General features: G+C 46.1%; 1 protein-coding gene across 5 annotated transcripts in view; it reads right to left on the bottom strand.

Moving 5' to 3' along the window:
* Positions 1 to 25694, bottom strand: part of SLC44A5 (solute carrier family 44 member 5) — a 1500346-nt gene that overhangs the window by 133435 nt on the left and 1341217 nt on the right. For all 5 annotated transcript variants that reach the window (XM_069641896.1, XM_069641897.1, XM_069641899.1 and 2 more), the window contains 2 exons: positions 18945 to 19048; positions 4736 to 4809 (listed from right to left, as the gene is read on the bottom strand). In XM_069641896.1, the coding sequence (XP_069497997.1) occupies positions 4736 to 4809; positions 18945 to 19048 (178 nt within the window). The remainder of the gene's footprint in view (positions 1 to 4735; positions 4810 to 18944; positions 19049 to 25694) is intronic.

The raw sequence follows: 25694 nt of genomic DNA, 5'->3' as shown, positions 1-25694 counted from the left end.
CATACAAAAATCTAGGATGAAGATTTCTGTGGACCAAAGTAGTGGCTCTGCCCTTCTCCACAGTCTAGCCATCTGCATATATTCACGCACTGCATACACTCATTACAAATAAAGAGAGAGATTATGGAGGAGAGGGACAGTAATAAGCAGCAGTGAAATGAAAGGGCAAAATCTAACCTGCATGTGGAATGGTGCATCTTTATTTCAAAGGAAGCAAGTGACATTTGTTGATGATCGAGTGGTGTGTTTATATTATACATTCTGCTGCTGGTACGGAGGTGAAGAGCAAGAGCAATACTATTTTTAAAGAAGTGAAGTGGATTCATTCAAACCTTTCCAAAATAAATGTTTTTGATAGCTACAGTTTGCTTGACTGCCCATAAATAATTGGTGAGAAATAGATGTTTGGTTTTGTTTTATTTCAAATAATTAATCAAGGACTTAAAATGGTTCCCTAATTTACAACACTGGTCATTTCACCCACAATACTTCAAATCCATACTAGTTTGTGTTTTCCTTTAGGCAGATGAGCTGTGTGTATTCTTCTGAAATATTGATGGTGAATTCCCCAGTGCACATTTTTTTTATTTACAAGAGTGTTCTCTTTGCCAATTTTAAAACAATCAGAAAATGAGCCCTGTGAGGGAAAGGTTGTTATTGTTGGTCAGATGTGGACCATAGGTTTGAAGGAGCACTTGACTGTGGCAGGTTGAAAGGTCAGAGCAGCAAGTAGCAGGCCTGTAGTTCTGAGCACATTTTATAATAGTTCCTTTGGAGGGGAGTTGTCATTGGGGGTCATTCCGAGTGATGCAGTAAGGGGTTAACGGCGCCGGTAATGGTGCCAGAGCTGTCAACCCCTTACCGCATCATGACGAGTCTGCTCTCCTGGTTTCACCAGGCGTCCTTAGCGGGTCCCCGCGAGCAGACCAGGATACTAACAACGGGCCCGTTATTAACAGGCCCGTTGTTAGCACCCTCCACATTCCCATTGGACCCTATGGGGGCTCGAATGGGAATGGGGAATGGTTCCTCGAATGAGGAATTACCGGGCCCTCCAAGGTCGGAATGGCCCGGTAATTCCTCATTCGAGGAACCCGGACCCGGTACACAGTAAGGGGGTAGCCATGCCGCTAATAGGGGCATGGCTACCTCCTACCTTGTAATGACCCCCATTGTGTTGTTAAATTACAGTGATGGAAACAAATCAGAAGGATTTTCTAGAGGGCCATTTTGGATCTCTGAAGATTAATTGCAGCAGAGGAAAAAAGGTTGTTAAATATATTGAATATTCTTTGGTGACCTCAAGAGGACATTTCAAAGAGTCATAGTCCCTTTTAGGTTCAATTAGTTCTGTGAGATGGATTGTGTTATTTTATTTTAACATTGGAATAAGAATGCCTTGGTTTGAGCTATTTAATTTCTGTACTTATTTGTTCTGAACTAAGAGTTTAGAGAAGGAAGCACTGGAGAGAAGGCAGACCGGGACGCCACTGAGAGAGCATGCTGCCGCAAGAGGTTGCAGTGTCGAGGGACTGCTCCAAGGAGGAGTGGGAAGCAGCTCCTCGTGCCCCGTTGGGACAGGAAGTACACCATGCAGAGCAGGAAGTACAATCGCTGCAAGGAAATTTCCCTCGCTCAGCCACCACACGCAGAACGGGATTGTGGACTAGTGAATTACACTGAAGTGACCAGCAGCATCACGGAAGCTCTGAGAGCAATGCAGACCATAGAAACAGGTATGCAAGTGTGAGGGGAGGTGAAAGGGGACCACGGCAATGGTGTATGAGCTGTGAACCTGGAGGGAAACAAGAGTCACAGGTCCGGGACCCCAACCCCAACCCTGAAAGTATTAGAAGTTGTGAAAGCATCCAAGTTAATCATCATAGTCTCAGTACCTGGCAGGCTAGTAAACCAAGTGGGCTGAATGTGGAAATAAGAAAGTGTGAGTCCGGGACCCAGACCCATAAAGGAGATCAAGGGCACCAAGTTAATCATCATTGTCACAGTACCTGGCAGAGGAGTATACCAGGTTGACTGTATCTTCGAGTCTAGAACCCACATCCATAAGAACATCTTTGTTTATCTGCATAGTAATAGTACATGGCAGGAGAGTATACCAGGTGGACTATTCATGCCAGACTTGGACCCGGACCCACTGAAGTACCCTCATCAATCATAATAGTCATAGTGCTTGACAATGAAGAGAGTCAGTTTGACTGTGATTATAAAAGTAAAGCAAGGGAAAGGAAGAATTACCCTTGACGCAGTTTTATGAACATTGTAATAACAAATGCCTGACCAACTGAGAAACCAGTTTGGCGGTGAAATTGAGCCTGTGAGCAGGGCAAGGGAGTCATACCCCCTTGCTATTTTGTGAACATTTTGCAACAGCCAAGAGAAAGGAGTCAATCTCTTGGCACTATAAGAAGTCTTAGACCAGGGGAAGGGAGTCATACCCCCTGGTGTTTGATTGTGTGAACATTCTGCGACAGCCAAGAGAAAGAAGTCATTCTCTTGGCATCCTAAGAAACATGAGAAATACCTGGGGAAGGAAAACATTCCATCAGGAGTTGTGAACATTGTGAAGCTAAAAGACTCTATTTTGCACATTGATGGAGAGCCAGTCCAAGGAGCCTTTTGAGAATTTGTTTTGCTGTTCTACCGTTCATGAAGAACATTTCATTTTGCCCTATCAGTAAAGGTGGAGGTACTGCCCATAATAAAAATGTAATTCTTCTGAACTAAGAAGACCCCCACTTTAGTTAGTTTCCAATCAAGTGTAAGGGAAAGAAATATGTTTTGGACACACGAGAGTGGACTATTTGCTTTCGACTGACATTCTGACAATCCTTAGTATTGGTTGAGGTAGGGAAACCCATCTTAGTAATAGAGTTTTCTCTTTTATTTTTCAATAAATGTCTTTAATGAAAAATGTGCCCCCTTTGTGTCATTCTCCTTCTTCTGAACCCTTTCATATGTTTCTTTTCAATCGATTTAGTTGGCATGAGGAACAAGCCGAATTCTTCTACATTGGGGTTGACCTAAGTGAAGCATCATCAAAGGTTATAGTTCAAGGCGGGCATTTTTTTAAATCTAGAAAGGCCAAGGGGGGACATGTCATATTAGTTCATTGAATAAAGAAAGAAGGTAGGTTGCGATAAAACTAGTTGATTTTAATCGCATGCTCACATGACAGGTTGGTAAATCTAGATGTGATTATGAGAAAAAGAGTCAACTACCTTACTTTTCTGCCTTTCAGGAGAGTTACTCAGGGCGCTGGGTACCTCCCCAAGCCATTGGGTGGGAGGTCTAAGGGGAGTGAAAGACTTTCTTGTATGCAATATTATGTTGAGTATTTAAGAGGAACTGCATTGTTAGTCTTTACAAGCCAAAAATCATAGCTAGACATTAAAGAAAAATGGCCAAACTTTAATCACGTCACAATCCCCAACAGTTCCTCAGTAACCCACCTCACTCCTCCCTCCATCCCATGACTGAGAAAGTGCCCAGTTGGTGGATTAATCTCTAAGTCCAATTAACCCTAAACAAAGACCCAAACACAGAGTTTCAGGGACAGTCTTCAAGTTCATCAGCTCATAATATCATTCTTCTCTTCAGAGTCGCAAAATGCATTGTGTGTCCTCCTATATGTTAAAGGGACACATGGACGTCAGCCTTGTTGGACAGATGCAGTCTTCTTTTTTTTTTCTTGACATTATCTAAAAAGGGGTCCCATATCTCAGAAGAAGCAGTCAATTCATCCGTCAGAGAGTAAGAGACTTTCATTTGTCAGGTTCCCCATAGTTTCTTGTACCAGTGCAGAAGGTACAGACAATCCTGTGATCTTAATGTACTTGCTCTTACTGACCTAGCTTCTAAGAGAGCCTTGTTTAGAAGATCTGGAAAGTTTCCTTGGAGATAGTGCTTTGCCTACTGGGATCCCATCAGAAGATCTGTGTCCCTGGGAATCTTCAGCTTTAAAATCTGTTCCTTCACCAGAGATTTGATCCCAATATAGATTCAGCTTAGGACACGGCCATCAAATGTGTACAAATGTACCAATCCCACTGCATAATCTAGAGCAAAGCCCTGATGCCAAAGGAGTGTACAGTCTAAGGATTTCTGGTGTTCTTTACCATCAGTATAGCATTTTATATGCCTGATGTCTTTGCTGGATGCAAGAGGATGATCTCTCTGCTAGAGTCAAGATATGTCTCCACTCCTGTTCCGTTAGTTCATGTCACAAATCTCTATGCCAAGCTCTAATAATATACCGACCCCTGGAGAGAAGAGAACCCCATAAATCATAGATATCAGCACTTTTTGGAGGCAGGTAAACCAATTCCTCAAATATACTGAATGGGCGTGTGGTGCCTTCTTTCAAAGCCTTATTCTGTAAACAATGCCCGATTTGCCAATCTATAAACCATTCCACCTCATTCACACTGAACAAAGTCTTCCATTCCTGGAAGGATTTTACAACTCCATCTCCAAACATTTATCTCACATATTCACAACCCCCCTTCCCTAAGCTACTCCCCCTCTCATTTGCAGTGAATTGGGGAAATTCCCATGGATTGGGGTTTCCAGGTATGGCATAGCAACTACTATATTTTAGACTGATTCTAATATTGTTTTTAAAGAAACACAGTATTATTTTAAAGCATCTTTTAAAAAATGAAATTAAAGCTATTCATACAAGTCTTTGCATGCATGGTATAAAACGTTTGCTTACCTAACAACATTCCTCATGAGTAAAAAAAAGGCGTCTTTTGCTGAGGTGCAGAAATTCTTTCCATAAATAGCAATCTGGAAAAAATAACAAAAATGAATGATCAATGGGTTATTATAATGCACAAAACACAAGTACTGTATGCTAAAGTAAAGAACACAGGAGGGGAAACACCACCAACGAGATGAGCATTGATGAAGCATAAGACTGTATGCCATGAGCTATCTAAATGTCATCACACTTCTTTTGCATGGACAACATGGCATTCTGGGCTATGAAGAGCTAAAGCAAATACAATGATCTGTTGTTTCCAGGTTCTTAGAGAGAAACCAAAATCTCAACAAGTGTGGGAATCAGGATCTCTGAGTCATGAGTCATCATCACCATCATCAAAATCAATTAGTTTATTTGTTCAGCAATACACGCTAATACAATACAATACAATGTGTCAACACGCATAGCAATATAAAACAAACAGTTTAAAAACATTGAACATCAAAAACTGGATCATGATCAGAAGACCCCAGTCCCTTAATAACAACATTATCCCCCAATGAAGATGCACATTCTGAACAGATTGCATTAAATGATGCATGTGCTTCAAAGTTCTGCACATCACAGTGCCACATCTTCCATGCTTTCCAGATGAGAATAATAATACAAACAATGCTGGGCGTTAAACAATACTGCCTTAGCATCCCCATTTCCCTATTTCAGCACCAAAGGGTAAGGTATTAATCCGTGATGTAATATTTAACAACCCAGTTTCCAGATGTATCTTCTTATTCAGGCAATATTGCAATCATCTTACACTTTTTAAATTGAAACATGCCATAAGCCTGGCGTTGAAATAAGCCCAAACAACTAACCTGCAATCCTCTTTTATTCCCAATACACATCTTATACCATATATTTGTCTTACAATGCTACAGCGTCAGTCTTCTCTGAAAGGTGGTTGAGATTTAACCTGCCCAGGCAACCACCAAAATGCAGGAACCTGGAGATATCAAGCCATCCTCCAATGTCCCAAAATCTCAGAGATGTTCCTAAGAAAATAAACAAAATAAAAAGCCCAATTTATCCCATACCCCTGCCCAAACAATTCAGTTTTCACCCATTATTGCTTATCCTAAATTCTTCATGAAGCATCATTTTAGGGGGTCAAACAATGATTAAACAATCAGTTTCCTCAATTTAAAGAGGACCTATATCAACGTGTCCCCAAAGTTTGGTGTGATGTGTCCCTACAGGGTAAAAAACGTTCAACAAGCCTCAAAGACCCTGGCCTTTGAGGGACTAGAATACACACAGGCTCGTAGAATGTAAAAAAAATGAAACAAAGCAGTGACAAGCCAGTTTCCATAAACATAAACTGTGTTAACAAACCATGATACTCTTACGTCCCGTCCCCTTTACTCCATACTTTATGGGCGTCCCTTCCAAGGGATGGGAGACGGAACCTTTTTCACCAGAAAAAACTTTCTTCCCCTTTCAATTTAGAGGCACGTGGGGGCATGGCCCAGGGAGCATGCGCTGCCCTGACTTCGCCCTCTGGCACCACACCTCAGTCCCCTTTTCCACGTCGACGGGAACAGACCAAATTCACCAGCACTCCTGGATTTGGCTTCGGCCATGTAATACCACACGCGGATACTTCTTCTTTTTGTCTTTTTTTTGTCTTATCTATCATTCAGGCACTCGGTCCTCAGGCATCATGCTCCTCCCCGGCGCATGTCAACTTCCACAGCAAGTCTCCATCCAGCAACAGGCTCTTCCCGACTTCAGACCCCCATGCCCTCCTCCTACGTTGTTTTGGCTCAGACAACAGTTGGCAATCATGTTCGGCGTGTGACTCGCTGTCCTGGAAGGCACTGAAGAACAGACTAGCCAGGTGGAGGGAGCTCTTCCAGAGGTCGCCTCCAGAGGATCTCAAGAACTTTGTGAAGCATCGAACCAGGCCCAAGGTAGGGCCAATCTTTTCTAGCGCACCCTGCAAGGGACCCTTCAGCGCGGGAGGGAGCGGCCAAGTCCTTCTACCGGCACGTGCCCCAAGGCTGCTGCAGCTACCGGCCTTCAGGTTGAGGGGTGCTTGGATCCTCCCGGGCACAGTGTCGAGGGACCGGAGGGTTCTTGTACCGGGTCTACACCCGAGGGGCTATGCCCTCTTACCGGCACAATGGCCGAGGGGCTACGCCCCATTACCGGCAGTATGTCTGAGAGGGCACCTAAACGCAGCTCTACCAACCCCCGGGTTAAGGGTGTCACAACTACCGGGCCGAGACCCGAAGAGCAGGGTAGACCTCGTGCTCTATACGCAAGAGTCTTAGACCAGGCTAGGCCCAGCGGGCCGAGCAACACATTGCAGGCACGTGGCAGGCAGCTCGACAAAATGACTGCCGCACCAGAAAGGGGCACCCGTCCAATGCCACGAATTCGGCGAAGAACGAGTGTCGAGGAGGGACTGCCCTCAACAAGGTACGTGGCCTACAGTCTACCCCTCATTTACGCAGGGCTACTTTCCTTTGCGTCCATATGGCCCGGGTACGCATTGGCTCCAGCAGCCCCCAGCTACCCCATCGATACCCCCTGCCACCTCTTTTGCCAGTGAGGAAGTGCTCTTCCACTGCTATGCTAGAGGCACCACAGACGCCTTCATTGGGCCCCCAGGCTCCGGTGCAGCCGCCTCCTCCGGCTCCACAGCCAACTCTGCAACCGCTGCCGCCTCCTCACCCTCCGGCTGCGGTCCATGTACCCCATCTATCACTCCTCCTCCACAAGATCCTCCACATCTGCAGGATATGTACGTGGAGGACGATCCGGACACACCATCCTCAGCCAGGGCCTTCCATTGCCTTCCATGAACATCTTGCTGGCCTGGCGGAGTACCTGGGCCTCTCCCAACCCGAGGTCGAACAGCCGGCAAAAGGGGTTCTGGCTGAAGTCCTCACGAGATGCCCCTCTGCCAGCACAGGGATTCCACTGCAAACTGGTATAGTCTCCCTGGCCAAGAAGGGTTGGCTCAAGCCCCACTCAGTCCAGCTGGTCAACCGACGCCTGGACACCCAAGTACAGACAGATAGAGGGGGATACACTCTTACTCTCGACCCATCCTCAGCCACACTCCTCAGTGATCGCTGCAGCATCACTATACTCCAAGCCTCAGTCGTCCTCAGCCTCCTCCTCTGTGGTACTGCTAGGCAAGGAGGAGAAGATCTTGGAGGAATACGGCAAGAAGATCTACTCCAACATCTCCTTGCACCTGCGTCAGGCCAACACAGATGCCATGCTGGTGGCCGCCAACCAGCGGTTATGGCAGGAAATTGCAGACTTCCTCCCAGAACTCCACCCCCAATGCCAATCTCGCTTTAAGACGGGGCTAGCAGAAGCCAAGCTTGTGGCGCAGGACCTCATGGAATCCACAGTGGCGCATATCGATACCTCAGGCTGTGCCATCTGCATTGCCACGGGCATGAGAACAGCCTGGCTCTGGGTGTGGTCTTTCTTACAAAGACCACACCCAATCTCAGCCTCGCTCAGAGAAGGGTCGTATGTATGGAGGGTTCATCGGCTTCCAGGAACACAGATTCAGGCAGCCGAACTGATCGCCGTCTCAGAACTGGCACAAAAAACAAAAAGGGGGAGGGGAAAGGGCTTTTTCCAGTCCCCCTCCTCGGCCTCTGAGGGAAAGGTCCACGTGTCTCCGGTGGGGGGCAGGCTTGCTCTCCATGCACATTTCTTGTGTCAGAATTTCGCTGACCCCTGGATCCTCTCCATAGTATCCACGGGGTACTGCCTTCCTATCCCAGCCTCCCCTCTACTCCCACAGGTTGGGACAGCAACTCTTCTGGCAGAGATCCCGTTGCTCGGGAGGCTTCGGCTTCTACTCCAGGATTTTCACCATTCAGAAGAGGCAGACGGGCCTGAGAGTTGTGCTGGACCTCTCCACCCTCAGCCTCTCATTACCCCTTGAAAAATTCAAGATGGTTACGCCTTTTATAGTGGAGACATTGGACAAGGGAGACTGGATGGGCTCCCTGGACCTGAAGGAAACGTACCTACACGTCCCAATTTGGCAGCCCCATCATTCTTTCCTATGGTTCAGGATCATGGGCTACCATTTCCAATAAAAGGTCCTTCCGTTTGGCCTCAACTCGGGCCGCAGGGTCTTTACCAGACTCATGAACGCTGTAGCGGCCCTCCTCAGAGTGCAAGGCCTCCACATCTACCCAAACCTTGACGACTAGCTCGTCAGGGCTCCATCTCCAGAAGTGGTTCACCACTCTTCCCATGCCATTATGAACACACTGCATGACCTGGGCTTCTCGCTCAACCTCAAGAAGTCACAGCTGCTCCCTACGCAGACTCTGACATTCCTGGGACTCATTTGGGACACGTGCTCTGAGAGGGTTTTCCCAGCGGAAGACAAGATCTCAGCCATCAAGAGGGCCCCGCTCACTTCCTCAGCAGAGAGGTGACCTCGGCATGGTGGTACCAACATCTCCTGGATCTACAAGCGGCGGTTCGGTTAGCCGTGCCGCACACAAGACTAAGGATAAGAAGGATACAGCTGCACTTCGCGCCTCATGGAATCAGGAGCGGGGCTCACAATCCGTGACAATCAACGTTCCTCCATCTCTCCACCCTGACCTAACTTGGTGGTCCATGGACTGCAACCTATAGACGGGCAAGCCCTTTCAGCTGCCCTCTCCACGGGCCACCATCACCACAGACTCCTCACTCGAGGGCTGCGGAGCGACCCTGGACGATCTCTCGGTCCACGGCACCTGGACTCAACAGGAGCAGGAATACCAAATTCATTGGTTAGAGCTGAACACCATCTGGCTAGTGCTCAGAGCATTCCTACCACTTCTCAAGGGCAAGGTTGTCATCATCCAAACAGACAACTCGACCAGCATGTACTACGTCAACAAGCAGGGAGGCATCAGATCCCCTCCTCTGTGCGCACTGGCGATCAGCATGTGGGAATGGGCCTTGGAAAACTAAATGTACCACTTGGCAGTCCACCTCCCGGGGGAATCCAACCTGGAGGCGGACAGGCTCAGCAGGCTAGGAGCAGACAATTACGAGTGACAGTTAAACAACCTTGTTATTCAGGAGATCTTCAACAAGTGGGGTCACCCCCAAGTGGATCTCTTTGCCACCTGCCACAACATGACGTATCCCCAGTTCCCATCCTGGCAGGGTCAGGGCCCTGGTTCTCTGGGTGATGCATTACGCCTAGAGTGGACCGGCATGAAAGCCTACACCTTTCCACCTACCCCCCTGATCCACAGGGTAATTTGCAAGATCACGGAGTCTCACCGACTCCTCATCATTCTGATAGCTCCATGGTGGCCGGCCAGGCCATGGTTTTCGGAACTACTCAGCCTCTCGGAGGTGCCCGCCATACACCTTCCGACAGGCCGAGCTCATCTTGTGGCACAGCAGGGGCCAGAATCATCCAACCCGCTCCAGGCAAACTATCCCTCACAGTGTGGTACCTGAGCCTATCACAGGCCAATCTGTAGATCATACAGGGCGTGAGGAGCAAGGCCACCAGGGCCCAGTACAAAAGCAAATGGACCAGATTCTGCCACTGGGCAGACTCCAAGGGAATCGACCCCTTGGCCTGCAGTTTGGAGGATGTGCTCTCCTTTTCGGCGCACCTCACTCATTCAGGCGTACAGGTGGACACCTGCCGCATATGCCTTGCAGCCATTGGGGCTTACAGGAACTCGGAGGAAGGCATATATTCCTCCTCCAACCCTATACTTAAGAAACATATGGCTGGTCTTGCTAGGCTTTACCCACCCGTCAGAAGACCGCACCCTGTGTGGGACATTAACATAGTCTTGGGCGCCCTGGTGCACAAACCATTTGAGCCAATGGCGTCCATGGACATTAGGCTGGTCACCATCACGAACAGCCTTACTAGTTGGTCTTACCTCGGCTTGCAGAGTGAGCGAGATCGATGGTCGCCTCTGAACCATATACCACCTTTTTACAAAGACAAGGTAGTCATGCGGACGCACCTGTCATTTTTGCCCAAGGTTCCATCTGCATTTCACTTGAACAAAGAAATAGTCCTTCCTACGTTCTTTCCTGATCCCAAGGATGAAGCACAGAGAGTGCTGCACTGCCTGGATGTCAGGCGTGCCCTAAAATTCTACTTGGACAGACAAGGGCTTCCGCAAGTCGGATGCTCTGTTTTTCACTTTCGGAGGCTCAAGGACAGGCTATAAGGCATCCATATCCCGCTGGTCTGTGCCATCAAGGAAGCGTACGAGGGCCAGAACAAGCCGCTCCCGGCCAACATGGATGGCCACGCAGTCAGGGCCAAGACAACGGCCATCGCATTCCAAGCGCCATGTACCTTGGCAAGTCATCAGCAGGGCCGCCACTTCTGCAAGCATTACGGTTTGGATGCCACCTCCAGATCTGCTGCAGCTTTCGGACAGGCGGTTCTCAGGAACCTATTTGCTTAAGGAGAGTCTCCTCTCCACCCTGGGGCTACAATCAGTTGTAATCGCCCATATAGTATGGAGGAAAGGGGACAGGACGTAAGAGTAATTATAAGTTACTCACCGTACTGACTAACATACACTTAGTCCATAGTCCCCTTTCCTCCATACGTCCCACCAACCTCCCCCCTAATAATACTGGTGTCATTAGGTGTTAGGCAGAAACCTGTGCAGTTCCCTCTGGGACCACTGCAAAAGATTTAAGACTACAGGTGTTTGGCAGTAAACCCACTTGGTAGCAGTCTGTACCACACATATTCACTTGGTAGCTGTGGCTGAGCAGTCAGACTTCCCTCAAGAAGAGTTAGGCAGTATACACAATAGGTCAAAAAGAACACAGTGGAACAAGTAAACACTGACCAGAGCATGATGTAAAAGATATATAATTATTTATTTAAAACCACCCCTAGAAAAACACACAGGCACTAATGTTAAGCAGTTAAAAACACGGTCACTAAAAGATATACACTCCCTTAGAAGAATATTAGACAAGTCTTAAGTAAAGCCCCACTTATTTTCAGACAGCGGTGAGCGCTTAACGCAGATGGCACTCTAATAATTCGTTTTAAAAGGGAGAGAAAAGCAGAGTATAATTTAAAACAGATCCCAACACTTTCACAAGAACACAACAAGAGAGGAAGGCAAGTAAAACGGTGAAGTTAGAGTTCAGAAGGCCGGATCCACTTTAAGAGGAACAGAACGAAATGTGTCCAAGGTCACACGGTTGAAGTGCACAAAAGTCTTGCAAAGGTTCAGAAAGAGTTGGACCAAAAGAAAGGGACCAGTTAGAGGGTCAAGGCAACCAGCCCAGTCCAGAAGGGTAAGGGATTATTATTACCTTGTAGCAATCTTTAGAAAGGGGGGGGGCCTGGCGGACACGGTACCTTAAAGTGGTGAGAATACTCCAGCGGGGGCAGTTGTTCCTGGCAGCGGATGCAAGTCGGTGCTTCGTCCGGGGGAAGAGAGGATCTCGTCTGGGAGGAAGACAGGAGACCGTTGCACTGCCAGGGAAGAAACCAGCCGCGGAGTTCTCAGGTAAAAGGAGCGGTCCTTTTATTCGCGGTCCAGTGGTAAGTGGCTATCCGGTTGCCGGGGTGCTTGGCACGGGCAATTCGACCACAAGCCGTCCTGGGATGCGAGGAAAAGAAGGTAAACTGGTTATGCCCACCAGTCACGGGAAGAAGCATCTCCAGCCGGGAGATCTTCTCTGTCGTTGGGAAGTGGTGAGTCGGTTCTGCAGGGCTCCACCGGTGGTGTCGACGTGGCAGGTCGGCTCAGCTTCTCCCTCGTCGGATTCCCAGTTCCTGTGGCGACTTCTGAAGTTCCAGTCCCTAAAGCCCTGCTTTTATGCAGCACACCCCCATTCACTCAGCCTAGCTGTCAATCAAACATGCTAAGTGGTGAGCCGGCCGGCTCACCACATGGGCCAATTACACAAGAGTGCGACTTGAGTTACCAAGGTAACTCAGTCCAGGGTGCCTAAACCCCTTCCCACACCCCCTGTGGTACCCAGACAGAGTGGCACCACTTTTGGAGGCTTCTGTGGAGAAGCCTGCCAAAAAGTGGAACAAAGGGCTCGACTTGGGTTGGAGTCACAGAAGAGAACACAAACGCCATTTTAGAATCAAGTCCTGGCAAAAATTACCAACCAGCGAATTAATATTAATTAAATAAACCGGCGGTATGTTCGAGGCTATGAGAATTAAATAATTAAAGTTGGTAGCCTCGAACAATGGGAAAATCCCATAGGGATATATTCGCGGTCGAATATAAAAAGTAGTATCCACTGCCACCAGCCAAAAATCGATCAGGGGGGACGGAGACGTGCCCCCTCGACTAACAGACCCCGTGGGCAATCGAATTGCCCCGACCAGTATGTCCACAATATGATGGTTTGTACCGGTTTCTGTTAATAATTTGGGACTAGTAAAGCCAATGGTGACTTTACATGCCCTGGGAGACAGTAGTCAGTCCCAGGGTATGGAGTCTATGGTGGGGCGTCACTATGACAGCCCTGTGTCACTGCACGGAGGGTGCTGTGTAACACACATAGTAAAAACACATGAGACCCTATGGAGTAAAGGACCCCATAGCCCATAAAACACATTAACAGTCAAAGGAACCATCATAAATCATGTCCAAGAGTGGGAGAAAAAGAGTCTCACTCTTGGCAGGAGAAAAAAACAAACTCCACAAATCCAGCAAAGCGGCTGGGGGACTCACTAGGTTAGGAAATTCAGCCTAAAGAGAGAATTCTCCCTAACATTAGGCAATGTTATATCTATTGTCGTCACGTCAATGGGGACTGAGGTGTGGCACTAGAGGGCGGAGTCAGGGCAGCACATGCTCCCTGGGCTGCGCCCCGTGCACCTCTAAATTTAAAGGGGAAGAAGGTTTTTTCTGGTGAAAAAGGTTCAGTCTCCGGTCCGTTGGAAGGTACGCCCATACAGTATGGAGGAAAGGGGACTATGGACTAAGAGTACATTAGTCACTACGGTGAGTAACTTACAATTTCTTACTCATGATTGTGAAGTAATAGACACCACTAGGATATTTCACTAAGTTGAGTCATCATGTTACCTCAGAAAAGTCAGGAAAACTGTACAATGGTAGAACCACCTGAACACCCAGAGAATTTAGCTTCACAGCCTGAAACAAAGCAGTCTTTGAGGACCGGTTCTCAGCGGAGGTGGCTGGGACACAGAAGATGAGTGTAGAAGGGACACTTTTCCCCTTCAGAAACCAAATAAAGAGAGTGTGTCTAGCATTGCAGTTGCATTTACACATGTACTCCCTAGTTCGTAAAGACCAACATCCTTGTTTCACAAGTATCAGAAATAATTGTAACACAGACACACAAGAGCTCATGTTCTATGTTCTGTGAAGCAATATCAATGTGTAAAATGTATACACAAAAACTGTATGTATTGATTTTACTCCATGGCATATTTTCATTCATTCTTTTGGCAGAGAGGAGGTACATATTGTAAGTAACTATTCTGCCATGTCCTTCCTTTCATCCATACAAATATTCGAGCATTTACACAGACATGTATTTTCCACCTTCTTTTTACACCCACAAACAGCAGACAGATTGCACAGGAATCCATTTTAAACACTCCCTGTGTTGTGTAAATGACAGGTGATGTTTACTGATTTTGCATGGTGCAGTGCAAAAGGGTAACATATAAGAGAGTACACAAACTTGTCACACTCCACTGTTGCACTTCGCAATGCCATGTTAAAAATTATTCAGAGATGCTGCAGATGAGATCCGGAAAGGATACTGCAGTCATCTGAAGGGATTGAGGTTTCAGTTAGTAGCAGAACATCTTAGTTTGAATTTGGTATGAACTCCTAAAGCTCAGGATGGGAAGTTGTGAGGACCATAAAATAAGCTTGTGCTGCAAACTCTCATATCAGAACAGGTTATCATGCCATGTTCTTTCTAGAGAGGAGCCCCTGCTACCTTTTTTGAAATATTTGCAAGGAATTTGGGGTTGGTCACCCTTAGTTACCTGGGGGCAACCAGACGTGGACTCCCTGCTCACTGTGCTCAGAGAGGCACAACTTCACCTCACTGATGAGGCCCAACAAGGCTGAAACACGTGTATGGGGTTGCTGTTGGTACTCTTGTTCAGAGAGGAATTGCCATAGCATTTCGGTGCTGGACTGCCCATGTGGGCGGGACAAAGACTGATATGCAAATGGATATTTCCCATCTGTGAAAGGTACAGTGAGCAAAAAGCATGTGTTGCAAACTCTCATCTCAGAACAGGTTATCATGCATGTTCTTTCTAGAGAGGAGCGCCTGCTACCTTTTTTGAACCATAAAATAAAGTATTGCATTTTGATTATGTCTTTTCAGTTGCAGATACTGTAGTAGATTTTCTATAAATGAAACTCATTTTTACTAAACAAAATATATTGTGCATTGCTTTTCATCCCTGAAATGTACCATCCCATTATAGATTTGTTCTGAAGCATATTATAGTGATTTACCAAATTTGTGATCATTTCTTGACATAATATGCCATTTCATAGACATGTTTTTTAATGTCCGAGACGGAAAGTGTGTGCATCTTTAAAAATCAAACAAAGAAGGTTCAGAATAAAGTGTGAGGCCAATGACTTTCAAAGTCATGAGTCGGCCACCTGTCAAAGCCAGTTCTCATACCCATCTGCAGATAAACCCCCTTAGCATAATTTATGCACAACTCAAAAACATGCACCTTTGTTTGTAAAAATGTGATGTATTTATTAAGGTGTCATAAAAAATGTATTTCATTATGCCTCACCATTTCTTTTCACTATTACAAATGTTAGTGTTTAACTGGTTTCTTTAACATGTTCTGGTTTAGTTTTGCATTTATATGGTGTTGGTGCATTTTGGTGGCAACACAAGCGATTCAGCTGTAGATAATGGTGAAATAGTCAGTATAGAAATGTTTAGCTCTACTTATAGTTAATGGCTAGGCTCCCACCATTCTTAATAGGTCAGAACGTTGATAAACATTTCTACACAGGGGATATGAGACCCGGAAAGGATACTGCAGTCATCTGAAGGGATTGAGGTTTCAGTTAGTAGTAGAACATCTTAGTTTGAATTTGGTATGAACTCCTAAAGCTCAGGATGGGAAGGTGTGAGGAATATATTGTGCATTGCTTTTCATCCCTGCAATGTATCATCCCATTATAGATTTGTTCTTAAGCATATAAGAGTGGTTTACCAAATTTGTGATCATTTCTCAACATAATATGCAATTTCAAACACATGTTTTGTAATGTCCGAGAAGGAAAGTGACTGCATCTTTAAAAATTAAACAAAGGAGGTTCAGAATAAAGTGTGAGGCTAATGACTTTCAAAGTCATGAGTTAGCCACCTGTCAAAGCCAGTTCTCATACCCATCTGCAGATAAACCCGTTAAGCACCCATAGTGAACCAAATGCTCATCTTGGCACAATACCAAATAAATAATACAGTGCACTCTGAAAAAACAAATGCCTGCTGTCTCCTTTCATTTTATGACTTAGAATTGGTCAAATGCTGGATGACCTGTTTTATACAGAACAAGCCTTTCATCAACTCTGGCTCTGCCATAAAATACCATCTCTGCATCTAAAATGGCTGGCTTGGATCTCAAGAGAAATATGCCAGCCGAGCTAGAGTTAATTATTAGCTTACATGGACATCCTTGTATAAAAATGCCCATTTAAAATTGCACAAATAATGTAAATTATATGTTCACTAATAACTTTGCAATGGTTAGGTAGTTTGAGCAAGCCAAGACAGTTTTGGATTCTGTGAAGCAGACCCCACATTATGCATATAAATATGACATATTAATATATATCAACTATGTATAAATGTAAATAATTTAATAACGTGGTCATTGTTAATGCTAGTGGAGCGTACCACATGTCGGCAGATGCAGAAGTACTGTACGGTTTAAAAAATGATATCTCAAAACCAGGATACATTCCTAATAAAAGTTATGGAAGAAAAATGAATTTGGGTAAAAATCTGACCAGAACCTCCCCTTGCACATGAGTACATATTTTGAACCTATCTGCTTAGAGGGGTGTACCACAAGGAGTGTCAGCATTTGTAGGGAACCAGTGAGAAAATGTGTCCAATGGAAAATGTCTATGTCAGATAAAAAATAAAATGTTAACAGCTATATAATCCCAAAAACAAAGTAGAGAGAACTCTGGGATTCTGATAAATCTGCAGGCAGGGGAACCATGCATGACAGGATACGTGCTGCAGTGGGATAATATATTGGAGATAATGGGTGGACCCTATAAGAAGGCCTTTCTTCAAAGGAAATCTGATGCAGAACTTTGCATAAATAAGGTTAAATCCTCAGAGAAGGTTTTTGATAACAGAAGAGGTAATGCTGACTGGTTGAAGCTGCCTGGATCTGTGAGATTCCAAGCTCTTTCTGTGCCTTAAAAAACAAACACAACAGCACAATTAAATATATGTCCTTAGGAATTATTTACCAACTAGACCACTGAATGGGTTGGACTGTAACAGAAGCCATTGTTAAAGTGATTTAAAATATACATTTTTTTGTTTTCTATAATGCTGTTTCATTATCAGCACATTATGCAGAGTGATTTATAACAAAAACCAAAGCCATTGGCAAAATGATTTAAAATAGAATGTCACAGTATTCGCAATTCAACATGGAGGTTGTGATTTTGACAGTAGCAGGTAAACCAAACCCTGTGTTTTGACAGGTGCATTATAAGAGTAAAGCTGTGAACTAGAAAACAAGTTTTCACAATTTACAGATGATTATTAAACATTTCACCTGTTGAAGCCATAGTTCTCTAAAAGATTGATTCTGAGTGCAGCCACGTCATGCCAGTGGGAGGAGAGGGTGACTGTCTACTTCCATCCACAGGAAATGATGCCAATTTAAATGAACCATCTTTCTAATAGCATTATGTAGAAAAGGGCAATGTATTAAGAAAAACTCCAAATACAAAGTAGAATTGGGGAAGGGGTGGTTTCTAGCTGTTCAGAGAAGTATGTTCTCAAGTTAATGTGATTTGTAATTGTACCAATAATTGGTGCTCTCCAAAATGAAAGTACAGTTCCCAAAACCCATATATTTCTAGTGCAACCCCCCACAGTCCGCATTTGATATACATGTTAACACTAGACATTTTTGGACAATGAGAAAAAGATGACTGATGAGCACCTTAGTTGTACTTTAATTAGGGAACACTCCATAGCCATAAGGATAGCTAGGCCTTTCTGACTTTTATATAATAAATCCTTACTTAAAATGTCCTCAAAGAGTCTGCATCCTTCTTCTGACCCATCGCAGATAGTTCTACAGAGTCAGAGTGTTCCTGTGGCATTTTATGACTGTTCCAATGGCGTAGTTCATATGTGGATCGAAAGTGAAAAAACAATGTGTCTGCTTTAATACTATTTGATATTTAATGGTGCATACTCTTATTGGTGGTATGGTTTGTTATATTTGTGATGTCATTATGGCATAAGGTCATATGTCAGTTTCAATGATGCATTAGGGTCAAAAGACAGTCCCTTTGATGTTATCAGATGTGTGATGTCATTTCTGCTACCCCTGGCAGTTTGGTGAATTGACATCCCTGGAGGCGATACCAGCATGACTCATTTAAGACAAGGAAACATAATTGATTTGTACTCGGTGTAGGTTGCCATCACACAGCAGGGCAGTGGTTTAACCCTCCAGTTATCAAAACCATTATCATGAGAGAAAATGTAACATTGTTTAACTGCTGTTTAAAAGGGCCAAAACGCAAAGTTATTCATCACAGTGACACTTTGATGTACTTTTGGAAATATTGTATTTAATCCTGTCAAAATTGATCCTCACTGACACAGGATCGCTGCAGAGCCTTACAGGTTGAGAGAGAACATTCTCATTACAACAACTTCTGGCTCCAGTTCCACAGGGCCAGAATAATAGCTAAGGCTAACAATAAAAGTACAAAATAAGTGAAATGGTGTGGGTTTCAGCAGGGCTCTCGCACATTACCTTACTAGCAAACCATGATTTGAGGTCTCCTTAATCAATAACTACTTTCAGATGAATTAGCTCCTATCTCTTTGGGTTATGTATGTGTCATTTAGAGGCAATAACACAAGTGAAGGAACATAGTGGTGCCTGGCCGTTTCAAATACATACCATGATATATGCATTTCTGTTGATGAACTTTATGAATTTTTCCAAACACCAGAAGCAGCACTTCAGGCAGCACAACAGGAACTTTGCAAATGCATTTTGGGAGGCTGAATGAAAGAACAAAAAGGGGCAACTTGTGAATTCAAACACAGTTGATTTTACAAAGCAAATCTGCACACTGTTCAATGACTACATATTATAACATTGTGTAAAACTTGACTTGACATCATCCTCTAGTTCTACAAAGGACCTCTCTTTGCCTGTGATGCATGTAAACATTTGTAAATAGGGATCTTGGTTATATCATTTTTAATGGAACCATTGTTCATACAGATCAATGAGATATTGTAAACACTTACGATGAGCAGCAAACAAGCATTACTGATGGCAGTACATATCTATAACTGCATAGTTCATTTCTCAAACAACTACACTATTTCTATTCTGGCCTAAAGATATTTAGGATCTGATTCACAGAAGCATTTTATAATTGCGCAATTCAATTGGAAAACGCTCTGTGAAGCAGACCCTTAATAATTATAGAAAAGCACGTGTTCAACAATCTTAATAAATACATTGCGAGAACTCCCTTGAGATCGAGGGCAGACAAAAAGCTTACCCATGTGACTTCAAACTCTATATATTTGGGAATAGTGGTGGTCCAGAACTGTTGAAATCACCCCCCCCCCCACATCCTCAGGAGCTGATCTGGGGGGGGGGGTGATTTCTGAGTACATTAAATTCAGGAGAGGCCTAAAGCCCTTCTGGCTTGATAAAGATTTCTCCCACAGTGAATATCATGACGTGGGCTGCCATGATATCATGTGACGATCCACGAAGTGCAAATAATAAATGGGAAGCCCTGCCCCAATAAGGGAAGGGATCCTCCGACACACAGACACAGCGTGACGTGTCGTTATTCGAACTCCCGGACGCCAGGCCCTTGAGACTGAACAACTGGCGACGAGGTGAGCTGGGGCTTGGAAGCTTGACACGTAATGTTCCCCGAAGAAGACATACCGCTGGCTAAGGGACCGGATACAGAACTGAGCTTGCCAAGTGTCGATGACGGCTCCAGTCACGTAGTTTCACCGGGAATGACTGAACCCACATTGCGCAGCTTGCGGGGGCTGCTGGCATGGCCTGCCTCCCAAAGTAGGAAAAGAAAACTACAGTGGAGTACAGAACACTCACACAAAGCTAATCAACCCATCGTGAGAATGCATTAAAAAAACAGATATATTGTATATGACATAGACTTCACTGTTAAGCTGCTGTTGGAAGGAAGCACCTTAAAATACGGCTGGGGCCCCAGCCCATGACCATCCACTTGTGGAGGTGTGTGCAAGCACCACACCCTCAAGAAAAACCTCTTTGGATGCTTGTGCGGCTAACGAAAGGGGTTGCGCAGAGGGAAGTGTGACTCAAGCATGGAGACAGACTAGGAGGATCAGGAGGTGTCCATGTCCCGCCCTAGTGTCAAGTGCATGCAGAGACTCTTCCAGACCCACGGGAAGAATGCAGGGAGCGCTGAGAGGATTCACATGCTCTCCTTTCCCTGAGTTTGAAGTAGCAGGGTTCCCAACCACACTGGGACCCTGGTGGGACATGTGGGTCAAAAGTCTGGAGATGTTCTTCACCACCTCGGTGGATGACGATGACCAAAAGATAAAGGCAATGCTATTTTATGCAGGGAGTGAGATACACCAAATTTCTTCAAGAGCCTATAACCAGGTGACAACTAATATGCAGAGGCGAAACCTGCGCTCCAGGCCTACTCCGGGCCCAGGGTCAATCAAGACTATGAGCATTTCAGGTTGTGACAGGTGCACCAGGACCCAACAGAGCCCCTGGACGCTTACCATGTGCGACTGCAGCGCCTGGCAATGTCCTACCGTCTTGCTGACGAAACAAACAAAATTTGTGCCCAGATAATCCAGCACTGTGTATCAACTGCCCTACCGCAACAAATTCTAAAAGAACCTGACATCCCTCTGCAGCGGATCCTGGAGTTGGGCAGGGCACAAGAGCTATCATCGTCCCGTGCGGCACAGATGGAAGAGGCCTGGGTGGAGATGGTACTCAAATGATGGACGGTGGCGCACCAAAGCTCAGGTGTCCAGCCTCGAGGGGGGGCAAGGAGATCTACATTGCCCACTGAAGAAGTGGGGTAGAAGCCATGTGACACCTACGGAGGGCTGTCCCTGCACAAACGAGAATGCCCAGCGACTGGAAAGAGCTGCACTCAGTGTGGTAAGCCCAATCGCTTTGCAAGGATGTGCTGAGCACCCTTGCCTGGCTCGCAAGCAGAAGAATATCGGCCACCCCCCGGCCAGTCCAAAGAAGTGTCGCGGCCGTAGGCACCAAGCAGGCATCAACCCTATCATGCCTGGAGGGCACAACAGACCTGGAGGATATGTTCTGTGTATCCGCGGTCTGTTTCTATCTAAGCAAGGATATGGACGTACTCACTGACACTGGGGCATCGATCAACATGATGCCTGCCGCACTGTTCCTGCGGCCAGCTTTCGCCAACTCCAGTGCTACACTGCCCCAAGATTAGGGTTTTCACCTACAGGTGCTTGTCCCCTCTACCATTGGATGGGGCATTCCACACCACAGTGCATCATGACAATGGGTCGGTACAAGCTACATTCTACGTCACACCTGTCACAAAGGACACCCTGCTGAGTTGTGCGATTGCTGAAGACCTTGTTTTTGTGCAATTTACCTTAAAGTGACTCAGGGTGTCTGCTGAAGTGGTTTGCGCACCTTTTCAATGGTGTGGGGTGCCTAAAGAATCATGAGATGAGACTCCACATCAGCACCAGTGCATACCCTTTCATCTACAGCAAAACGTGGAGCTGGGGCTGGATAAACTCGAGAAGGCTGACATCATTAAGAGGGTGATGGACCCCACGCCATGGGTGTCATCCATTGTGGTGGCAGCCAACCCCAATTCACCTGAGGAGGCTTGAATATGCATGGATATGTGACTGCCAAACAAGGCCAACGGCCTGGAACGGCACCCTAAACCCTCTCTAGAGGACATTCTCGCTGAATTACAAGGAGCCAGAGTCTTCTCCACGCTAGACCTCAAAGCTGGGTATCACCAAGTGCCTCTGCATGTGGACTCGAGGCCCTTCATAACATTCTCTTTTCATGTTGGGCTCTTCAGGTAAACTGAACTGACCTTTTGGGTGTTCGGCAGCCGAGGTCTTTCAGCATACCATCAGGGGTGTGCTGGTGGGCCTGCCTGGAGTTTTGAATGTGAGCAACAATGTGCTTGTCTTCTCCAAGTCGCACAAGGAACACATTCCGTGGCTGGAGGTGTTCCTCACAAGGCTGACTCAACATAGTCTAACCCTCAACAACAAGCGCAAATGCAAGATCTTGCAACCCAAGGTTGATTTCTTTGGTTTTGTTTTTCACAACAGAGGTTTGTCCCTGACCCCTAAGAAAGTGCACAACATCAAGACAGTGCCCCCTCCCCCAGAATCACCCTTGGCAGTGCAAAGTTTCCTGGGGATGGTGAATATCTGCAGACGTTTCATCCTGAATTTAGCAACTCTCATGGAACCCCTTATGGGTACTCACAAATAAGGATAAGGACCGACATGGCCATGGCATTCTTCAAACCTGCCCGCACCACAGAGATTGTCGGGGACGCCAGCCCCGTGCGGCTCAGTGCGGTGCTTCTACAAGTCAGCCCGCACGGTGTGAGGCAGCGTGTGGCCTACACCAGCAGGGCCCTGTCTGAGACAGGACGCAGCTACTCCCAGATCAAGTGTGAGGCACTGGCAGCCTTGTGGGGATGTCAGCATTTTCAACTCTACATCTTTGGACCATCTAAACCGACCACACACCCCTTGTCCCCATCATGACGGGATCGGTGCCCTGACCCCGAATATGCCTCGAATGATGGCTCCTCCAGATTTAGGGGTATGGGGTGATACTGCTATCCCGAGATGACACGGACAACCCTGCCGACTAGCTCGCACAAAACCTGTCAAGTGGGGGCAGCCCAGGGGCACATGAAGAGGACGACAATGGGGACACTGAAGCCCTTGTCTTGATGGTAACAAGGGCCTCCGTCCCCAACTCCATGTCGCTGAACGACATTGCTGATGCCACCAGGAGTGGCACAGGGATGCAGGATCTGATGGCCCAGTTTTGGACAGGAGAATGGGAGTCGTTTCTGTCAGTAATGCAGCACCGCATACCAGATGCCCAGGCGTTTCTACAAGGCCTTTGGAGAGACAGTTCAAAGCCTGCGATTGGACAGGAAGGTGTGCTGCTGTGGGGCACTCAAGTGTCATCCCGTTGGTACTCTGGCGCACATCAGGCATCAAGGGGCCAGAAAGACAAAGGCACGGCTCCGGGAGAATGTGTGGTTCACTGACCTAGAATGCAAGGTAGATGACGCCCTGGCCAGATGGGCCTGGTGCCAGGCCACAAGGACAATTGTGGAGGAGCCGCTCATCGAGTCCACTGTGAGGGCCAGGGGATTAAAGTCCCCAACAAGAAAGAAGAGCATCAAGATCATCACAGAAGAAGGAAGCAGGGTCTGGGACAGTAGATAACCACGAAGATAAGGGGGAAGGCAAGGAGAAAAAATAAAGATGATATTCAAATGAAGGGCGGCTCAAAGAGTTAGGATCAAGGACAGGAGAAGAATGAGAGAGAATACCAACCCCACCACCACACCCAGAAAGGTGGGTGGAGTGAGAGAAAAAAGAAGAACAGGAGAAAAGAGCAGGATGTAAGTAGTGTAATGATGAAAGCAATAGTAGCGAAATAGAGACACATATCATGTTGAAATGAGATAAAGGAAAGCTGCTGCCAGCCGCGGACAGCACATATTTGGCTGAAACTTTGCCTGAGACTTTGCCCCAGGCATGAGGTTATCACTTCGGGGGCAGTGGCCGGGTCTGTGGTGGGCATAGCCCACATCCAAGGAGACGGATGAGATATTGGTAGTCCATGAGGGGACTGTGCCGCACCACAGCAGAGTAGGCAGCAGATCTTCACATTGTCCAGATGAGAGACAGGCAGGCGGGCAGTACTCCAGGTAGGGAGTGCAAAGGCAAAACCCTCACAACACCACAGCAGACACCAGGTCTGGCAGACAGCAAAGCCTTAGATGGAGCTTCACCTGGGGCTTTGCTCCAGGTAGGATGTTATCACATCTGGGGGAGGTGGGCAGGTTAGCTGAGGGCGTGGCCCACATCCAAAGAGATGGACGAGATGTTGGTAGTCTGTGAGGGGGCTCCATATGAGAGATATGCAGGCAAGCAGCACTCCAGCACTCCAGGTAGAAAGCAGTGTCAATGTTATTATTGAAGTGTGAGATTGACATCTGGCAAGGGTGTTAAAGCCCTGTTTTTTTATTGTTATTAATAAATACAATTATGCGTGTGATTCTGTCACAGAAAGAAGGGCCTCCTAATCAGAACCCCCTTTCAGCAAACTCAATGCCAACAGCATAGTGTACACCTGTGCCCTGCTAAGTCAGTATCGTGATTGCAATTGTAGAAGTGTATGTTTTTTCGCAAAATCAGATTATCAGTAAAGTAAATGTGGGAGTTCTTGGACATTGTAAAACTCACCTCATAAACCTGACATCATTCCCTTGGAAATCCAACCAGTTGAGAGCAAGGCGGAGACTAGCACCCCTGCCTAATCCAAGTAGTTTAGGGGCGTGCATAGTTAACCCTGCCCAGCCTATACTTTGATGATGTCATTTTGCACTATAAATAAGGGTTCCTGACAAGACTCTACACACACACACACACTCTTCCTGATTTCCTGCACTGCGTTCCTGTACCTGTCATCTTCCAGATCCAGACTCCAACTACAAGGCCAAGCATTGCTGATCCTACTCCAGGGCCCTTGCAAAACCCAAGCAGTGCTGATCCCATTCCCAGCAAGGCCTACAATACAATATAATAAAACCCACTGAATTTCCCATTAACAAGGGAAACATTGTGATACCTTTGGCATCCATTTTTGGGTTGAGGGAACATTGCAAGGGGACATTTTAACTTAAGTGCTATCTTTCCTAAAATCAAAAAGTGCTCCTAATTCCTGGTGTTTTGCAGATGTGTCAAGAGAAGGCTAAACTAAGTGCATTGCTTACATTCCTATTGTTCTTATCGCCCCATTGGTGATTGCTGCCCCATATTGAAAATTGTATGATTTCTTTTGAATTTTAAAATAAATAAATATTACATTTTATCAACCAGTCTGTTTCATGGTCCAGTGTGACCCAGGGTATTTGAAAAGGGGGTGTGATATGAGTGGTGTACCATCTCAATATTGAATCTAACATAAAAACATAAGCATTTCAATCGTGCGCTGCATACTATGCCGAGACTAAGGTGTGCGTCGCCTGATTGAAATCCTTAACAGGAACACATAAATCACGGTAAGCATTCGCTATATAATACATATAAGCACGTGTATTTGCCAAAACGCGTGCAAACACATTTTTTGTTTGGAGATAAGGACTTCTAATAGTCGAGACAGTAGGATGCGCATCCTTGTGTCTTGTAGGGCTGACAAAGAGGAGCCCCTGTATCTGAAACTTATAAAAGGATTCCAGGACACTCCTGTGTATCCAGATTTAAAACAAAGGGTATCTAACTTGCTAGTCCCCAGGGACCTCTCTCTCACGTGGCCAAGGCAAAGCTATCACCTTTGGATCCAGACCCTGGGGGTGGACCAGTGCGGGAGGATCACCGGGGTGAGGGA

The sequence above is a fragment of the Ambystoma mexicanum genome, chromosome 1q, assembly GCF_040938575.1.
Source record: "Ambystoma mexicanum isolate Mex_15411 chromosome 1q, UKY_AmexF1_1, whole genome shotgun sequence".
Taxonomy (NCBI): domain Eukaryota; kingdom Metazoa; phylum Chordata; class Amphibia; order Caudata; family Ambystomatidae; genus Ambystoma; species Ambystoma mexicanum.
This window is presented reverse-complemented; position numbering and strand designations above follow the sequence as displayed.